At 53.0% G+C, this 19,513-nt stretch overlaps 1 protein-coding gene across 2 annotated transcripts in view; it reads left to right on the top strand.

Annotated features, from left to right (window-relative positions):
- The window catches only part of NEURL1 (neuralized E3 ubiquitin protein ligase 1), an 81,576-nt gene that overhangs the window by 51,212 nt on the left and 10,851 nt on the right, over window positions 1-19,513 (top strand). For both annotated transcript variants that reach the window (XM_036828704.1, XM_036828705.1), the window contains exons 2-3: window positions 9,881-10,122; window positions 10,586-10,907. In XM_036828704.1, the coding sequence (XP_036684599.1) occupies window positions 9,881-10,122; window positions 10,586-10,907 (564 nt within the window). The remainder of the gene's footprint in view (window positions 1-9,880; window positions 10,123-10,585; window positions 10,908-19,513) is intronic.

Raw genomic sequence — 19,513 nt, 5'->3', positions numbered from 1 at the left:
ATGTGCACGCGAGTGAGTGTGGATTTGTGTCAGGGGAACTGAGGGTGATGGTCTGTGTGGTGTGTGGATTTATGTGACTGAGCCATGCTCCCCCTCATTCTCTCAGGACTGGCTTGGGGGCTTTGGGTGGGGGTGGCGCTGGGAAGACAGGGACCAGGAGCTGAACTCAGAATGGTTATCATCTGGAATCCCCTTCTGGAATCTTGGGATGGGATAGGGGAGGAGGAGGGCTGGTTCCCTCCGTGAAGTGAGGATGTTGGGAGACCCATCTCTATGCACATCTGGTTGCTGGAAACGTCAGAGACTGGGATGCCGTGGAGTGAATGAGGGCAGGAGGCTCCAGGTGGAGATTAACTCGGCCGTGAGGGGCCCATCCTGCCCACTCCCTGCCACTCTCCTTTGCCCACCTCGTCACTGTGGATTCATTCGGTCTTCCAGGAAGCAGCAGAACCTGCTGTATGCGTAGCCGAGCTCTCTGGGACAGATGACCGGGTGCTGACGTGGCCCCTAACCCTAAATGATAAAGACGTGTTCTTGGGGGCTGCAGAGGTCATGGAGAAACTGACCAGGGTGGAGTGGAGCGTTCATGTAGGGCAGAGGGGACCAAGCATGCTGGCCAGCTAGCTGTGGCCCAGTGAGGATGGCTGCACAGCCAGACAGATCTGAGTTCAGAGCCCAGCTCCACCACTTACTAACTGTGTGACCCTGGGCAAGTTATTACCTCTCAGAGCCTCTGTGTCCTTATCTATAAAATGGAACTAAGTGATCTGTACTGCTGCATAACAAATTACCCCAAAAGTTAGTGGCTTAAAACAGCAAACAGACAAACATTTAATTATCTCACATTTTCTGTGGGTCAGGAATCTTGACACGGTTTAGTTAGGTGCCTCCAGCTTAATGTCCCTTGTGAAGTTACGGTCAAGTTATTGGCTGGGGCTGCAGGCTCACCTGAAGGCTTGCCTGGAGGTGGAGCCACATCTAGGCTTACTCACATGGTGACTGGTGGTCCCCGGTCCCTCCCACGTGGGCCTCTCCACAGGGCTACCTTACATGGCTGGCTTCCCCAGAGGGAGCGACCCGAGAGAGGTAAGAGAAAGTAACCAAGAGAGAGGCCAAAGGATTTTTTTTTTGGATTAATTAATTAATTTAATTTATTTATTTTTGTCTGTGTTGGGTCTTCATTGCTGTGCACGGGCTTTCTCTAGTTGCGGTGAGCAGGGGCTACTCTTCGTTGCGGTGTGCGGGCTTCTCATTGTCGTGGCTTCTCTTGTTGCGAAGCACGGGCTCTCGGCGCGCGGGCTTCAGTAGTTGTGGCTCGCGGGCTCTAGAGCTCAGGCTCAGTAGTTGTGGCGCACGGGGTTAGTTGCTCCGCGGCATGTGGGATCTTCCTGGACCAGGGATAGAACCCGTGTCCCCTGCATTGGTAGGCGGATGCTTAACCACTGCGCCACCAGGGAAGCCCAGGCCAAAGGTTTTTTATAACCCAGTCTTGGGAGTCCCGTCCCATTACTTCAGCTGTTAGAAGCTAGTTGCTAGGTCCACTCCACACCCAAGGGGAGAGGATTACAGATGGGCTTACAGGATTACAAGGGGACTGCCAGGAGGTGGAGGTGGGGATCACTGGGGCCATCTTCGAGGCTGCTTCCCACAGATCCCTAACTTTCAGGGCTTGGGAGAATGAGACAAGGTTGTACAAGAAAGGAATCTGGTGCCTGGTATAGAAAAAAAAAAAAACAACCCTCGCGATTTTTCTCCTTCTTCCTGCAGGCAAGTGGGGAGTGCTGGAAGGTTCTGGAGCAGGCAGGGCTGTAGTCAGACATGGAGTGTGGGATCTTGGTGCTGGGCAGTGAAGGAAGCTGTCCCTTTGGTTCCCTCTTGCTCTAATTTCTCCACAGGACACCAGAAAGGGCAAGGCACCAAGTAGGTGCTCCTTGGACACTTGCCAGTTATCAGTGGATTGAAGAACTGAACAGTAGCAGTTCAGTCAGTGGCTTTTATTGAGCACCTGCTGTGTGCTCTGAGCTAGGCCCTGGGGAAACAGCAGTAAAAAAAAAAGACAATGGTCTCTGCCCTAAGGAGGCTCACAGCCCATCAGGGAGACAAGCAAATAACCCTGAAGCCTTTCCTAGCCAGAGAGCTGCACCACAGAACACAGAAAATGGTCTGAGTGACTCGACCTCTACCAAGGATGGCACATGCCCAGAACCATTCTGGATGTGAAGAAGACAAGTCAGTGCATTACATACAGTGTGTGCTTCAAGGCATTTGGGCTTAATTCTGTGGAGGATCCAGAGTTGAGAAAGGCTGCTTGGGTGATGGATGCTCTCTTAGGGGCATATGGGATCCTTGGACCTGGTCTGGGGATCAGAGAGACTTCTGCGAGAAAGTGGGCTTTAAAATCAAGGTCTGAAGGAAGAATGAGAGAAAGGCAGGTTTATAGGCAGGAAGGAGGAAGGAATGGTTCCCAGCAGAGAAAGGGGCTTGGGCCAGCCCTTGAGGCTAGAGGCAGGTGAGGGAGGTGGGCCCCTTGAGGGAACCCAGAGAAATTCACATCTGTGTAGTTTTACATTCATCTCTCTCTCTCAGGGCCCTCCCCCACCTGCTCTCCTGCATCTCCCAAGTTTTTCCCCCAGAGGGAGCCCTGTTCAGTGACTGTGTGTAAACTAGCCCCAAGTCAGGACCACCCTGGCAATCCGGGATTAGGGTGTTTGGGATAAATTAAAATAGAAGTGTCTGGCCTCCCACTGGGCGTAAATGAACAGATCATTTCCTGTGGTGGTGGTTGTTGCTTTTATAAGAAATAATAAGACCTTATGTTGGAATCAGGTGTTAAAGTCTGAAACATTCTTTCACATCTGTGAACCCACTGGGTTCTCACAATGGCCTGGAGAGGTGGGCAGGGCAGCTATGATGACCCTGTTTTACAGAGAAGGAAATTAAGGTCCAGAGAGGTGAAGCACCTTGCCCAGAGTCACACAGCAAGTCTGTGGCATGGCCAGGTTTTGAAACCACGGTCTCCTGCCTCCAGGGCTCGTGCTCTTTGCCCTGTCCTGTACTGTCCAGAAAGTGAGGTAAGCCTCCCTCATTGGAGATGCAAATGATCATGTCAGCACTGGTATTCAGGTCCACAGGCTCAGAACATAGTGGGATCCAGCTGGGCCTTGAAAGATGGGTGGGATTTGGAGAGGTGTGGGTGGGGCAGGGAGAGAAGATATGCGGGGCAGGGGAAATAGCTTGAGCAAAGGTGTAGGAGAGCACAGATTGCTGTCAATTGCAACAATAATAATATAATTATTCGCAACTATTATTAATAATTATTAATAGAATTATTAATGACTATTATTATAGCTGCTACTTACTAGATTAGTTTTAAATACAGCATCTCTTTAATCCTTGCAAGAATACCAGGAAGGTCTGCCATGGTCCCTATTTTACAGATGAGAAAAATGGGGTCTCAGAGTTGGGTTTGGAGGCAGCAGGCCTGGGTTCACATCTGGGCTCTTTACTCCGGCTGGGTGACCTTGGTGAGTAACTTCACTTCTGAGGACCTGTGTCATTGGGGGTGTAATGAAGACACTGCCTGTTAAGCCACATAGAGGTTGGTTATTGTCAACTGCCATTGCTCCCTCCCTCTCTCCTTGGCAGCCCAGCTCAACGCAGCCTGGGCACCCGGGGCTCTGCCAGGATGGTTCTGGGGCAGAGTGTGGGCGGGGGCAGTAGGAAGGTCACTCCGGAGGCTACATTGTATCTTGGCATCTCTGCCTGGGACCCCACCGAGAGGCAGGAATGTGGTCGGGAGCTGGCTGAGGGTCACCCGGAGGGCTGACCAGGCTTGTGTCTGGCAGCTCATAAATGGGCTGCCGGGGTGGGGTGGGGGAGCTTCCATTGTGTCAGCAGCAGCCTCGCCTGACGGGGTGCTCCCGCTGTGGCTCCCGAAACGCTTGTAAAGCTGTCACTAAGGGGAGCCTCCCTGGGAGCTCTGCTGGGAGCAGATGGCGAGACTGGGGCTCTGCCCAGGACCGCTGGCCACTGGGAGAGCAGTTGTGCAGCTCACAGGCCCAGCATCTTCAGGCCCTTTGCTGTGGCTGCTCCCCTGGCTGGGAGTGGCCAGCACCTCCTCCACACAGCCTTTCCCCACTGTGCCTGCCATCTTGGGCTCCTGGGGAAAATGAGCTCTAGTGTTAGCTCCTGAGTAGGGCAGAGGACCCTGGATGTGGCTTTGGAAGATCAGGGTTCAGGTCCCAGCTCTGCCACTTAATTACTGTGTGACCTCAGGCAAGTTGGTTAACCAGTCTGAATTGCAACTCATTCATCCATAGAATGGGGATTTTAAGGGGTCATAGTGTATGTTAAAGTATAGGGAGGGAGCCCTGCCCCCAGCTGTCCCTCTGGCCCTTGGCATCAGAGCTGTGCTCAGGATTAATTCTCATTTTGCTTTCTCTCCTTCCTCACCCAGGATCATAATACCAGCTGAGATGGAGGAGGGAGGTAGCAGAAGCAGGGACAGCAGGGGTTGGGGAGGGGGTGATCACCCTGGTCAGGGCTGCCACGTTGGATACCTGTGAGGGTTGTATTTCTTACTGTAGCCCACGAGAATGGCGCCCCCTGGAGGCATGCAGGGCAGAGCCTACGTGGCTGTACGTGGCGGCCCTGGCCCTTGTTCAAAGAGGAGTGATGAGGGCTGGGCTAGGGCCACGGCGGTGGGGAGGAGAGGAGGGTGCGGGGCCCAGGGATGTTTATTTCTGAGGTGGGATTGGCAGGTTGGATGTGGGGTGCTTGGACTCCACTGGGGCCTGGGAACATGGTGGGGCTGGCTGGTTAGGGTCAGGAATTCAACGGGGGCCTGCTGAGCAGCAAGTGACCATGGTCCATGGGCAGGAGATGCCCAGCAAGTCAGAAAGGGTTTTCACGTCGCTCCCACAGAGGTGGCTCAGTGGGCAGAGACCACACTGTGGGCAGGAAGAGGCCGGCACAGGACTTAGCAGGCCCAGGAATCGGTGAAGGTGCTTTGCAGCTGCCAAAGTGCTCTCTTCAGACCCACAGGGGACAGGGAACAGCACCGCCACTTCACAGTAGTGGAAGGAACTTAAGGCTGAGAGTGGCAGGCCCGACCAGGCTTTGGGGTCTCCTGTCAGATGGTCCAATCCTAGGATCTGCCTGTGGTGGGATGCTGGGGGCTGTGGGTCAGAGATTCCAGCCTCCCTTTCCTCCCATCTTCATAAAGACCTGGTTTGTTAGTCATTGTTGCTGCTTTTGAGGTATAATTTATGGACACTAACATTCACCCTTTTCAAGTGTATATTTTGGTGAGTTTTGATAAATGTATAATTTGTATAACCACTACCACGATGACGGTATAGAACATTTCTGTCGCCATAAAAACATCTTTGTGTTGCTTTCCTCTTCCCCAAACTCCGATACCCACTGATCTTTCTACGTCTGCACTTCTGCCTTTTCCAGACTGTCATACAAATGGAATCAGACTGTATGTAGCCTTTTGAGTCTGGCTTCCTTCACTTAACATGCTTTTGAGGTTTCTTCTTGTTGTATCATAGTTCTGTTCACTTTTACTGCAGAGTAGTATTGATTGTGTGGATGTACCATGTTTTATTTATCCATTCATCAGTTGGAGGGCATTTGAGTTGTTTCCAGTTTTGGGTTATTATGAATAAAGTTGCTGTCCATTTGCGTACAGGTCATCATACAGATGTCTTCATTTCTCTTGGGTAAGTGCCCACGAGTGTGATTGCTGGGTCATATGGTAGGTGTTTAACTTATAAGAAACTGCCAAGCCATCTTCCACATTGGCTGCACCATTCTGCATCCTATCAGTGATGGATGAGGGCCGTGTATGAAAACACGGTTTGCATTTCCTTGTCTGGCGGCATACGCACATGTATTGTGGAGGCAACATAATAGAATGCCAGGTATCCCTCTATGTGCTACATGAGATGATTTTAGGTGGGACACGGATGAATATTTTTTTCATATTTTATCAGTTATGACCATATTTAAAAGTGCATTTAAAAAATGTATCCAAACCCATGCTTTGTTGGCTATTAATGCTGAATAGCTAAGACCCTGGCCCTGCAGTCAGATTGCCTGGGTTTGGCTCCGAAAGCCCCATCCTGCTGGCTGTGTGACCTTGGGCAAGCCACTCAATCTCTCTGAGGCTGATTCATCATCAGGTAAATGGGCTTATACTGTCCCTCCTACCTCATCAGTTTGCTGTGAGGGTGAAACCAGTAAGTATATGTAAAACTCTCAGTTCAGAGCCTGGCACGTGTTAGCACTTGGTGAATGGCTGCCATTATTATTAGATGTATGGCCCATATGTAGTAGATGTGTGTTCTGTGTGGACTGCCTTGTGCATCCATGTGTATATGACTACATGTGCGTGCACGCACTACATGTGTAAATGTGCGATTCCTGGTCTAACGGGTAAGGGCAGGAATAAGTCTCTTTCCCTCCTCTGTCTCCTAGGTTCTGGGTTACCCTCACGTGCTCACAGGTGTATGTGTGTACCCGTGAGCGTGCCTTTTTTTGAGGTCACACGTCTGGGTGCACACTGTATCCCCAGGGACCAAGGTTCCCCCATTCCCATTCTCCATCTGTTGGGCTGTCAGCCAGGGAGGCTGGGCCTGTGCTGCCCTCGCCCACGCAGTACCCTCCCTGTGGGTGGGAGGCCCTGGGGAATGGCCCTTCCAGGGCCTGGGTCTCTGGTCCCTGGGTGTCTTCACCATATTTGCCCTGAACCAGTGTTTCCTGGATCTTTATCCAGGGCCCCGGGATCCCAACTGGGATAGGCAGGAAGGAGAGGAAGTGTTCTGAAGGAAGTTGAGGCCCTGCAGTTTGTCCATGGATTCTGAGCAGAGGCTGCAGCGGGGGCCCCATAGGAGAGGCTCTCATCAGCTGCCAGGCTCAGCAGGTTTAAAAACTGCTTTATTGAAATACAATTGACACACACTAAACCACAGGTGTTTAAGGTGTATGACTGGACAGGTTTTGACATATGCACATACCCATGAAGCCATCACCACAATCAAGATGGTGAACACATCTGTCACCTCTCACCCCAAGTATTCCCTCCTGCCCCCACCATCCCCAGGTGTCCACCCGTCTGCTTATTACCACTCTAGCTTAGTTTCTGTTTCATAGAATTGGTAGCAGTGGGACAGGGTGGAAGGAGAGGAAGGGTTTTAAAAGGGGTGGAGGCCCTGCAGTTGCTCCGTGGACTGTGTCTGCATTTTTTTAAAAAACTGGCTTCGCTCAGCCTGATGATTTTGTAATTCATCTGTGTTGCTGCTACTGTCAGTAGTTCATTCCTTTTTCACTGCTGAGTAGTATTCTGTTGTATAGACGTACCACATTTGTTATCCATTCACCCAGCAGGTATTTCTTCTTTTATGCTTTCATTTCTGCGTATGTACACAGCCCTAAACAGTGTGTGATGTTACCTTTCACTAGTGGTATTTTTTGAAAGCAAGAGGCAAGCTCTTTCTGAGGCTGGCCTGAGCCCAGTGGGTACCTCTTCTAGGTGGGGCACCTATATCCAGTGCCACACTTTGTTCTCACCTCAACTGTCCCCTTCCGTGGAATGACCTCCCCTGCTCTGTGCTATTCAGGGGTCACTCAGCTTCTTCGGGTGGACTTCCCAGACTGTCTGGGTCTCCTCTGAGCAATTCCAGCCTTCACTGCTTGGTGGCTTTCAGAGCCCTTGAGCACCATTCTTGATTCCTTAGTGACAGCAAGGTGAGCCCTTCCTTGTGCTGCCCTCAACTCGTGGGCCTGGCATGCAGGAAGTAACTCCAGAGAGGCCAGGAGGCTGATGCTCAGGGTATCTGGCTGGCTCTGGACTGTGGATGCTGGTGTCTGGGGCCCTTTGGGAAGGAGGAAGTAAAGATGCAAAGTGATGCAAGCCAGTGCAAATACTGGACCAAAGTCTGGCCTTCCTGCCTTCTGGGATTCTCCCCTCCTTCTCTCCTCTCTGCCTGTCTTCCATCCCCTTCCTGGAAACCCCTCCCCTCCCTTTAGGGAGGGGAAGGCCTCTGGGCTAACCAAGCTTTCTGTATTATTAAATTCTTGCCTTGGAGGGACCAAAATTTGAAACATCCCAGATGGCCTCAGTCACATTCTGTGGTTTTCTACTTCCCCACCCCATCTTCCCCATCCTCTGTGTCTCTTCTCAAGATGACCGGATGGGCAGGAGCTGCCCTTCCTGATGGATGAGACACAGATCTTGGGGAAGAAATGAACCCCCCACTCCGAGCCCCCAGCTGCCAAGGCTGTGCGTTAATGCTACCAGTGCCGCTGATGCATGGCTTAGAGTCACGGAGTGGAGGCCACTCATTGTGCCAGAGACGGGAAGTGGCTTCCCCAAGGTCACATGTCCAGTTAGTGACAGACACAAGCCACCTGGCACCACATCCCATGTTCTTTCCTCTCTCTGCCCTGTCTCCTGGATGCCAACCTCACATGTTTGTAAAGTGCCTTATGAACCAAGCCCTGTTTATGGAAGAAAGCACAGTGCCTCCCTGGCTAGGGGTTCTTGAAGCAGATCCGAGTTCCTAGGAAGCCTGGGTGAAGAGGCCTGCCTGTGTCCAAGATGTTGTGGGCATGGGCAGTGTAAAGCAGGAAGGCAGCCTGGGGAGGAGGGAGGAGGGAGGTGGCCCCGGAGGAGGGAAGAGATGGGCATGCTCCTGGGGCTGACGCTGCAGAGGCGGCCTCACCCACCTTCCTGGTCTCCAATGGCAGCCCCGTGGTCATGTGTTCACTGCAGCCCAGCCTTGTCAGTCCAGCTCCAAAGCCTTCTCCTCCTCCCCTCCTCCAGGAGGCCTTCCTGGGAAGTGACCTACCTTTTGGTGCTTATCACTGTCTGCCATTTGTATTGCAGTTTCTGTCCCTGTCTTATCTCCCTTCCTGGACTGTTGGCTGCTTGAGGACAGGATCCATGTATGTTTCACGCCTTATCTTCAGTGCCTAGGACAGGGCTTGGTATTCAGCAGATACATAATGAATATTTGTTGAGTAAAATAAATGGTGGTGGTAGTGAGTGACAGTGAATGGTGGTGGATGTTGGTTGTAAATGGTGGCTTATCACAATGCTGGAGGGCGGAAAGTGAATGGTGGTAAATACTGGTGAAGAGCAGTAGATGGTGGTGGTGCTGGTGGTCTGTGACAGATGGGGGTAGATGGTGGTGGTGGAAGGTGATGGGTGAAGGGTGGGGCAGACGGTGGTGGGAGGTGATGAGTGAAGGGTAGGGGCAGATGGTAGAAGGTGACAGGTGAAGGGTGGGAGTAGATGATGGTGGGACGTGGGGAGGTGACGGGTGAAGGGTGGGAGTAGATGGTGGTGGGAGGTGATGGGTGAAGGGTAGGGGCAGATGGTGGGAGGTGACGGGTGAAGAGTGGGAGTAGATGGTGGTGGGAGGTGATGGGTGAAGGGTAGGGGCAGATGGTGGGAGGTGATGGGTGAAGGGTGGGAGTAGATGGTGGTGGGAGTAGATGGTGGTGGGTGGTGATGGGTGAAGGGTGGGGGCAGATGGTGGGAGGTGACGGGTGAAGGGTGGGAGTAGATGGTGGTGGGAGGTGACGGGTGAAGGGTGGGGGCAGATGGTGGTGGGAGGTGACGGCTGAAGGGTGAGAGTTGATGGTGGTGGATAGTAAATGGTGGTAGGTGGTGAAGTGGGAAATAGCAGTAGATGGTAGCAGGAGAAGGAAGGTGGCAAAAAGTGGCAGTGGTGCTAAGGGGCAATGATGGTGGAAATCCTGGGCAGTGGCGACTTCTGCTTATGCCCCAGCCCTCTGCCCTTCCCTAGGGGACCCTGGTCCAGCTCTTGGACTGTCAAATTCTCTGACGCTGTGGCTTGTTCCTTTGCAGACTCCATCGGGGGCCCCTTCCCTGTCACCTCTCACCGATGCCACCACAAGCAGAAGTACTGCCCGCCGGTGCTGCCCGGTGGGGGGCTCCCGGCCACGCCACTGCTCTTCCACCCACATACCAAGGGCTCCCAGATCCTCATGGACCTCAGCCACAAGGCCGTCAAGAGGCAGGCCAGCTTCTGCAATGCCATCACCTTCAGTAACCGCCCAGTCCTCATCTATGAGCAAGTCAGGCTTAAGGTGGGACCTCCCTCCCTGTTCCCGTCACTGCATCCCCCTGGGGCCTCTGGACTTTCCTGCCAGGCACTGCCTTCTGCTAACGGCCGTCACTACCCCCTGCCCCTTCTCTTTCCTCTCTACTGTGCTTCTACTCTTCCTCATCCCTCCTCTTTCTCTCTCCTCCTCCTTACTCCTTTCTCAACCTTCCCTGCGTGACAGAGAAGGAACGGGAGAGGGGAGTGGCCATGGTGAGGTGATGGGAGATGATGGTGGGAGGTGAGAACTAGCTCTCACTTGACTGGTGGGGGCTCCTGGGGGAGGGAGAGGAGCCCAAATAGCGGGTGAGCTGGGCGGTGTGACTCCCCATAGGAGTCTGTCTGGGGGTGGTCTGCAGAGAAGGGCACAGCCCCTTCCCCTTGGGCTCACTGACGGTGGGGGAGAGGCTGGGCTGGGGGCTGTCTGAGGCCAACCCCCTGCCACCCAGATCACCAAGAAGCAGTGTTGCTGGAGCGGGGCGCTGCGGCTAGGCTTCACGAGCAAGGACCCGTCCCGTATCCACCCTGACTCACTGCCCAAGTACGCCTGCCCCGACCTGGTGTCCCAGAGCGGCTTCTGGGCCAAGGCGCTGCCTGAGGAGTTTGCCAACGAGGGCAACATCATCGCCTTCTGGGTGGACAAGAAGGGCCGTGTTTTCTACCGCATCAACGACTCGGCCGCCATGCTCTTCTTCAATGGGGTCCGCACAGCCGACCCACTCTGGGCCCTGGTGGACGTCTACGGCCTCACGCGGGGTGTCCAGCTACTCGGTGAGTGCCCACTCCCTCTGGCCCCTTAGGTGCAGGGCACACTTCTGGTGCTGTGGTCTGACTCGGCTTGGCTCTATCAGGCATGGGGCTCCCTCCCCCCACTGGTAGCAGCCCTGGGGCCGAGTGGGCACTGGGACAGCGCTGGGAGCCTTGATGTGAACTGCAGAGCATCCCTTCTTCCAGGCCCACAGCTGTGGCAAGTGGAGCCTGGCGAGATTGCTGCCCTCTGTGGTCCCTCAGGTTGTGCCTTTGAGCAGTGTGCGACCTTCATGATCATGTATGGCAGCCTCAAAGACCCCCTCACCCCCAGGAAGTAATTAATATTAATCATCGTAACTATAGTTTACAGAGCACTTACTGTGTGCCAGGCACGTTGTTATTGCCGTTCTCGTAGCAACCCTGGGAGGTACACTCCCTCACTGGGCCCGTGGAGGTGAGCCTCAAGCTCAGGGAAGTTGTCATTGGCCCTAGGAGGTGCTGCAAGGCTCAGCCCCAGGTGAGCCCTGGCCCCTGGGCTCTGCAGCCTTCCAGGAGGTCCAACCCCACCTTAGTCCTTTTTGCAGGGATATGGGTGAAAGGGGTAGGAGGGGACAGCAGAAGGCACTAGGGGGGCTAAGACTCTTCTGGCTGCTTCTGGGCCCCCAGTGTGAGTAAGGCTACTTCAGGGGAGTGAGAGGGCAGACATCCTGTGGGAGGTGAGGAGGAGGGGCATTAGAAAGTATTCTAGGGCTGCTAAAGTACCAGGCTTCCTGGCAAGGGCACACACAGACCCTAAAATGCCAGGGCTGGAAGGGGCCTCAGAGTCTCAGACTTCCTTGGGTCTCACAGCGAGTTGGTGGCTGAGGTGGGGCTGGAATCCAGGTCACCTGACTCCCAGTCCAGGAATCCCACTTTGCTGCACTTGAGCATGTGTAGGCAAGTGTGTGTGCATGTGCATGTGCACACATAGACTGGGTACAGGTCAACCCATTGGCAAATTGGCTGTGTCTCCAGGAGGATCCTGGATGAAACTCAGCTTTTCCATCTGTAAAATGGGTTGGTAGGAAAATTAAATCCAACTAAAGAGGCTATGAGTAAAGTACCCAGCATAGTCCTGGGTACCAAGTCGATGCTCAAGCCAATGCTTGCTCTTCCCATCTCCCATCCCTGCCCCCCCCGTCCCTGCAGAGAAAACTGCCATGGAGGTGGTGGAAAAACGTTTTTTCTTTTTGTCCTTTCTGACTTCAGAGCCTAGGAACAGTGAAGCTCTTTTTTTTCAAAACACTTTTATTTGAGTAAAAAAGATAGATAAAAAGAAAAAAAGACAGTGAAAGTAAAAACAAAGAAATGAGTAATCGTTAGAAGTCTTTCTGTGTGAAGGAGGGATCCATGTCTTACCCAGCTAGTTTCCTCTCCAGGGTGGAATCTTGTGCCTGGTGTGTACAGGACCCTGAGGAATATTTGCAGGGTGGGTAGGGGAGAGTGGTGGGATGGATGGATGACTTGTTAGATGAAGGAAAGGGTTGGGGGCGTGGCTGAGGTAGACCCAACCCTGCTCACAGACAGCCACAGGCTCACTGGGAGACAAAGCAAACACTCCAGAACAATCGGGGCATAGCCCAAGAGACAACAGTAAATCGCTGAACACTGTGGTCATAGGATCTCATCCATTTGCCAAGATGGTTTCCATCCAGTTATCTCATTTAACCTTTAACCTCTCAGCAGCTGGCCCTGGAGGGAGTGATTATTATCCCCATTTGTCAGGGAGAAAATTGAGGCCCATGGAAGGCCTGTCCTGTCCGTGTATGGGTGTGGCAGAGCTGGGACTTGAACTGGCTGTTCTGATGCCAAAAGTAGTACCTTTCGCATTACCTGCCCCCTCCCCATCCGCACCCACCCCCCCCCAGCCGCCGCGGTGGGTTTAAGCAGGAAGTCAGAGGAGGCTGAAGTCGGTGTAGGAGGATGGAGTCTAGGAAGGCTTCTTGGTGGGGGAGGCTTAGGCTGGGCCTACAAGATCCAGGAGGGTTGGGATGGGGGTGAGGATGAAGGGGACATACTGGGTGAGATGGGGCTTCCAAATCTCAGGGGCCGAGGGAGGGGCTTGGAGAGTAATCTTGAAGGGCCCCACCCTGGGGCAGAGCCCAGGCACTGACCTGGCCCAGCCTCTTTGACTATAAATGGGTTTTCACGCAGTATTTTCAGTTGCATTTGGATTTCCTGTCAGCCTCCTCTCTGTATACCCAATAAGGCCAAGGCCCCAGCTGATTCCCGTCACAGCTGTAAATCACTATAATCCCTGGGCATTTTAAAACACTGATTATGGCCCCTAAAATGAATTAGCAGATTAAAATAGCTCCTCGATTTGTTCTTCCTAAATTGATTTTTTTTGTGAAGGAAGGAGAGACCCACCCAAGTTATCTTCGGAGGTGGGCCTGCTGCTCTATGCCCTCATTCCGTGCCCCTGCCCCCGGGACACACCTGCTGCCCTGTATAGTCTCAGGGTCCATTTCCCTCCCTCTCTTCCCCACTTCTCATCTCCCCCTCTCTCCTCACCTGCCACGTCACTGCACCTGTGTCTTTCTGGGCCTCTCTCTCCCTCTACCCAGATCCCACCGGCTCCTCTGCTTTCCCTCGTCTTCCTCCTCAGCTGAGTTTCTCCTCTGAAGAGGTCACTCTCTGTCTTGGGGGCTCTGAGGGTGGGCCTGTCATTCCTGGGGTGATTGTCCCCCAAAACCATGGCTCATCTTTAGAGATTACCTGCCAGGCCTGCCCCCTCCCCTCTTGCCTCCACCTGGAACCTGTGGCCAAAGCCCTCCAAGCTCCTCAGCCCAGAGACATCCTGGGCTCCCTGGCACATAGTAAGTCCACAAGTCAGGCCATGGACAGATTGGCCGTCTTCCCACCACAGAGTGGAGGCAAGGGCTGGTGTCTCTCCCTGATTGACACCTCCAGGTGGGGTCCCCATCCCCACCCCCCACTGCCCTAACCATCACCTAGGCCCCCTGATGCCCGTGCCATGGCCCCAGTAGACCTGCTTCCGGACTTCCAGGCTCCCTGTTACGCTGGAGTTCACAGCAGATCACCCTCTTCCCTCTGGGCACCCTGGCCCAAGCCCAGGCTGGTATCTCCAAGAATAACAGCTTCCTACCTCCAGGAAGAAGGACCTGCCAGCAACTAAATAAATACAAGTTTTATGGGGTGATTAATACTTGGAGAGATAAGTTCCTATCCCAGTTTTCAAGGTCTCCCTCCTCCTCTCAGAAGTGTTGGTTCAGGAAGAGCAGCTGTGGATCCTGGCAGAAAGCTGGTGAGCCAGGAATCCATTTGTAGGGTGTTCCTGCGCACCTCGCTGTGCCCACCACAGCCTAGGTGCTGTGCAGGGGTTGGAGGAGACACTAGAATTGGAAACCCAGCCCCTCTCCTTAAAGAGTGTTTATATTGGGGGACATGCCATATGACTGCTCTGAGGTGACCTAAATCCAATACTGCAAAAAAGTGTGGCTGAAGAATAAAACTGGGCTGGGGGGAGGGGTGCAGCTGGGGAGCAATCCAGAAGGACTTCCTGTAGGAGATGAGTTTCAAGTCAGGAACCAGGGGAGGTGAAAAGAATGGACTGGTTGAGGAGGAACAATTTAGGCCAGACAGGAGGGGTGTGCATTGGCACAGAGGTGGGGAATTGGCGGTCAGTCGGGGAGCAGATCCTTCAGGGGATGGGATGAAGTGGGAAGATAGTGGATGACTTGCGGAGAGCAGGTGTGTACGGGTATGGGTATGCTCATGCATCACAGAGCCAAGAGAGGAGAGAGCCAAGAGAGTAGAGAGTTTCCAGCAGCTTCTTGCTGTCAAGTTTTTCAGTAAGAGGAAATGTGGCCCAGAGATGGGGAGGGGCCTACCCAAATTCTCCCAACTAGTCAGAAGCCAGGCTGGGCCTGGAATTCAGACCTCCCAGCTGATGTGGGCACAAGGTCAGTGTGAGAAGACTTATTGCCACATCAAGATGTCTGTGGCTGAGCCCAGGAGGGTGTTAGGAGGCCATTAGGGGGGCTCCCAAGGACTCATGGTGTCATCCTAGGTCTTGGTAAAAGACCCCACCTGCCTACTGAGGAGAAAGATGTACAGAGACTCTCAGGGTAGCTTTCTGGGGGCCAGGCTGCTGCTGCACCAGTTTCTGGGGTGGTGGGCCAGCGTGGCGGCTCAGCATTGAGAGGCCTGGGCCTCTCCGTAGATAAGGCCTGGGGTCAGGTTTCTGTCCCGGGTGTGCCTCAGCTTGTGCTACAGAGCGTGAGGCATCCTGGCCGGCTGAGGACCACACTGCCATGTGGGGCTTCCGCTTCCCAGGCTAAACCAATATTTACCTTCAGCTGTGGCTGCCAGGGGCCGAGAGGCAAATATTGGCTTAAGGAGCCCGAGCCAAGCTCTTGGGATGGAGAAAGAGCTGAGGATGCTGATAGTGATTTCTTCCTTTTTGATGGTTTTCATTTCATTTTTTAAAAAATTTTATTTATTTATTTATTTTTGGCTGTGTTGGGTCTTCATTGCTGCGCGCGGGCTCTTCTCTAGTTGCGGCAAGCGGGGGCTACTCTTTGTTGTGGTGCGCGGGCTTCTCATTGCGATGGCTTCTCTTGTTGTGGAGCATGGACTCTAGGCACGCGGGCTTTAGTAGTTGTGGCTCGCAGACTCTAGAGCGCAGGCTCAGGAGTTGTGGCTCACAGGCTTAGTTGCTCTGCAGCATGTGGGATCTTCCCGGACCAGGGCTCGAACCCATGTTCCCTGCATTGGCAGGCGGATTCTTAACCACTGCACCACCAGGGAAGTCCTTCATTTCTTCTTAGTTAAAAAAAAAAAAAAAAAATCTTGCTGTTCTTTCTGCTTCGGAGACTCTTCCAGGTGCTTCTTTTTTGCTCACCTCAAATTCTGCCAGTTATATCAAGGCCCAGTACCAAACCCTCCCCTCCACCAGGGAGCCTTCCCTGACCTCCCGTGTTCTTCGTGACCCTTCCTCTTCCTGAAGCGAGTGGAGGTCTAAGCAGTGTCAGCAGTTCTACATCATATATTGTCCTCTTTAAGAATACAGTAGAAATCCTCTTTGTCTATATTATAAAGAAAGTTATTACTGTACCTATTTTGCAGATAAGGAAACAGAGGCTCAGAGAGGTCTGATAACTTGTCCATGGTCACACAGCTTGGTGAAGCTGGGACTTGAGCCCAGAAGTGTGGGCTACATTAATTCCCAGCTTCTCTAAATATGAGTCTCTCTGGTCTCCCTATAATGTCTAGATACCCCCTCAAGGGGGGGGATTTTGGCCGCCTTATGTCTTCCAGAATAGAGCTTGTGAGAGCTTCAGGCGTCAGGGATCAGCCATATGTGTTGGGCACAGATAGGCCACCAGGGCCCCGGCAGAGTCGAAGAGGGGCAGTGGGTGCCCAGCATCCTGTTTCAGTGGTGAGGGTAGGTCTGCCTGCCTTGTAGTTCCCTGAAGGCTCTTGAGGGCTTTGTTTGATTCTGTTGTTCACAGTGTGCTCTAGTTTTCTACCAGAATGAATATATATAAAATGCAACCATATATAATTGCCAATATTTGACTGTTTGTAATGTCCAGAAATGGCAATTTTATGTGTTTCCATCTAGTATCTCTTTGGCCCAAAATATAGTTCTGGGGACCTTGGAGAGACCTGGTGGCCCAGAGTGGGGTGTGTTTAGGGGAGGAGCTGGGGCCTTGCAGTACTGGGGACAAAGCTGTCATTTCAGAAGCAGGAGACCTGACTGAATCGACTCCACTTGGCCATTCACTAGCTTTGTGCAAGTCTCTCAGCGTCTCTATGCCTCAACCGCCTTGTCTGTTATTTGGACATAATTATACATGCACCATGTACCTCACAGATATTCTGTGAGGCTCACATATGTAAAAGTGTTTATACAAATGGGAAGGGCTGCCTTTTTAGGTTAAAAAGGAATATCTAAAAACACCACCAAAATAGACAATCCCCTGCCAGTCCTCTCATTGGAAGAGGGAGCCTTAAAACCAAGTCCCTGTGTCTGGATGAAAGTCAAACCATGCTATCTAAACTGTTTCTTCGAACGAGATCTATGGTTCTCCAGCTGGGTTCCTTGGAGCACTGGGATTCCACAGAGGCACCTCTGAGGCAGCTGAGTGGCAGGGCTCTGTGGCCACCTCTTAGACTTTAAGCAGACTTTTCCGTTCCATTGGATGAGTGATTCCACTGCTTGAAAAAAAAGTTTGAGAACCACCAGACCAGATGATTCTGAGAATCTATACATCTAAGATCCTGTGGCTTGAAGATTCTATAACTCTAAGAGTCTATGACTCTGAGTGATTCTGGGACATTCTGCCCTTCCCTCCGTGAGCCTCAGAAAGTGTGTTTGTTTCTCCTAGCTTTCTCGTGGTCGGGTTTACATGGAGAGGGTGGGAGTGGTGTGGGCTCAGGGCACTGCCCAGAAGGGTGGAGAAACCCCTTGCCCATCCAAGCCATGTACCTGTCCTCCTGGCTCCTTCTCCTGCTCTGTGCCAGCTGCAGACCGGCAGGAAGATGTTTATGGACACAGTAAATGGGTTGGCGCGCCTTCCAAACAGGGGCCGGCAGAGATCTGCCAGCCAGCTGGGCGGCTGCAGGCTGACCCATGGTTAAAGATTATCCAGCGCTGCGGATGTGCGAATCTAAACAAACAAGTCTTGGGCTGATGGCAGGCCCTGCTTCAAAGGAGCCTCTGCTCCAGTTCCCAGGCCCTGCCTTGGTTACCCCGCACTGGCCGGCAGCGTCGGGGGCTGAGTGGGTCTCTGGGCGGGAGCTGGCCCTGGTGCCCTCCGCCTGGCGCCTCTTCCTCCACTCCTTTCCTTTCTCCTCACTGGTTTTGCTCAGACTGTTCTCCCCAGGCATTTGCTAATGCAGTTTTCCCACCCGAGTGGCTCTCACTTCTGTCAATCCAGACCCTCTTGTCCTTCAGGGCCTGGGTCAAATCTTGTTTTTCCTGAGATGCCGTCTCTGAACAACTGTGACTGTTAGAAAAACTTTCCTTGCATGGATCCAAGTGTCCTGTACCCACTCCTTGGGGCCCCCTCTGAGCCTTCTCTTCTTTAGGATAAATCTCCCTTTTAGGATAATGCTGTCCAACTGAGGCTAAGAACTTCTGTTTCAGAGCGAGTCAAAGTAGAGGATAGATGGCCTTGAGGAGTGGTGAACTTCTTGTCCCCAGGGGCATTCTAGCCAAGGCTGGGTGAGAACTTGACAGATATAAACAGATTTCCTCATTCTCCTCTGAGGTCCTGTCTTACCTGAGACACTGAGAATTTTGTAACAAAATTGTACTCAAATATTTTCATGCCTCCAAGCTTCAAGTCTCCCAAGGGCTACTGGCTCTCCAGGGCTCAGGTCCTGGCTCTCCCTCTCCTTAACCCCTGCCCAGGGCTGGGCACACAGGGGGTCAATGAGTGGGTGCCCTGAGTGCCACCCTGAGGGGAGGAAACCCTGGCCCAGGCCTCCCTGCCCTTTGCAGGGTCTGGCTCTTTCTGCCCGGGCCCAGGGGATCTGCAAAGCCAGCGCCAGGCACCAGATTAGGCAGGAGCTGAAGACTGGCAAGTTCTCTCCTGAAAGATGGGACACGAGAGGGGAGCCAGCTTTGCAGCTCCTCCCATGGCCCTGTGCCACCCCTCCCCTATCATAAACACCTCCAAGTGGGCAGCTGTGTGTCCCAGGCATGGATTAAATAACTTGTTGCTTCAAACACGGGGCCACCCCACTGCTTGGGGGTCACAGGCTGGCCCTCTGGGTTTTCCAAGCTGTACCCCAGGGCGCAGTCCTGGGCTGAGGTTCGGCCCTTGGTTGTTCTCCCCTGGCTTCGGGGGCCCGGACCCTTCCCTGACCTCCAGCTTGATGTGGACTCGCATCAAGGTGATGTGACCTTTGCCGTCCCCTCTGTGGAGGGTGCTCTGACCAGTTCCTCCATCTCAGGTTTCATCTATTTCAGGGCCCCACGCAGCCGGGCACACTGATGGGATGGTTATTTTGGAGCTTGCTGGTGGCCTGCAGCTGCTCCTGACCCCGAGGGGTGGAGGGGATGGGAGAGAAGACATACTTGGGCTGGACACTGGCCCCAGAGATTCCATTTTTAGCTGTTTCCCAGCATCTCCTGTACCTCCTCTCCTAACTCCTGTGATATTTCAACAAAGGCCAAAGGGATCTCTTTCCTACCCCTTCCCCTCTCTCTCTCTTCGCCCACTCTTTCTCCTTCTTTCTCTTCTTTCATCTCTAATCACCATTTGTAGCTTCTCCTTCCTGGTCTTTAGTCAGTAATGTCATTCCATGATTTTGTCCTGGGTGCTTAGCATGACTGATGGAAAGTCCTAGGTTCAAAAAGTTAGTTGTCTGAGTGCAGGTGGACCTGACTTTGGTTGATAAACTCAACCTGAGCAAATGGTAATAACTGAAGTTATCAAGTATCCAGGTGCCAGGGGCTTCTCAATCTACCTCTGATCCCTGAGACAACATCGCAAAGCAGGTATTAGTACCCCTGTTCTCATGGTGAGTGATCGGGGGCTGGAGGACAGTTGCTTACCCACAGGCCACCAGCCAAGTGCTGGATCAGACATTTAAACCCAAAGCCCACGCAT

The sequence above is a fragment of the Balaenoptera musculus genome, chromosome 16, assembly GCF_009873245.2.
Source record: "Balaenoptera musculus isolate JJ_BM4_2016_0621 chromosome 16, mBalMus1.pri.v3, whole genome shotgun sequence".
Classification (NCBI taxonomy): domain Eukaryota; kingdom Metazoa; phylum Chordata; class Mammalia; order Artiodactyla; family Balaenopteridae; genus Balaenoptera; species Balaenoptera musculus.
The sequence above is the reverse complement of the archived record's forward strand: the minus strand, read 5'-3'. Positions and strand labels throughout refer to the sequence as shown.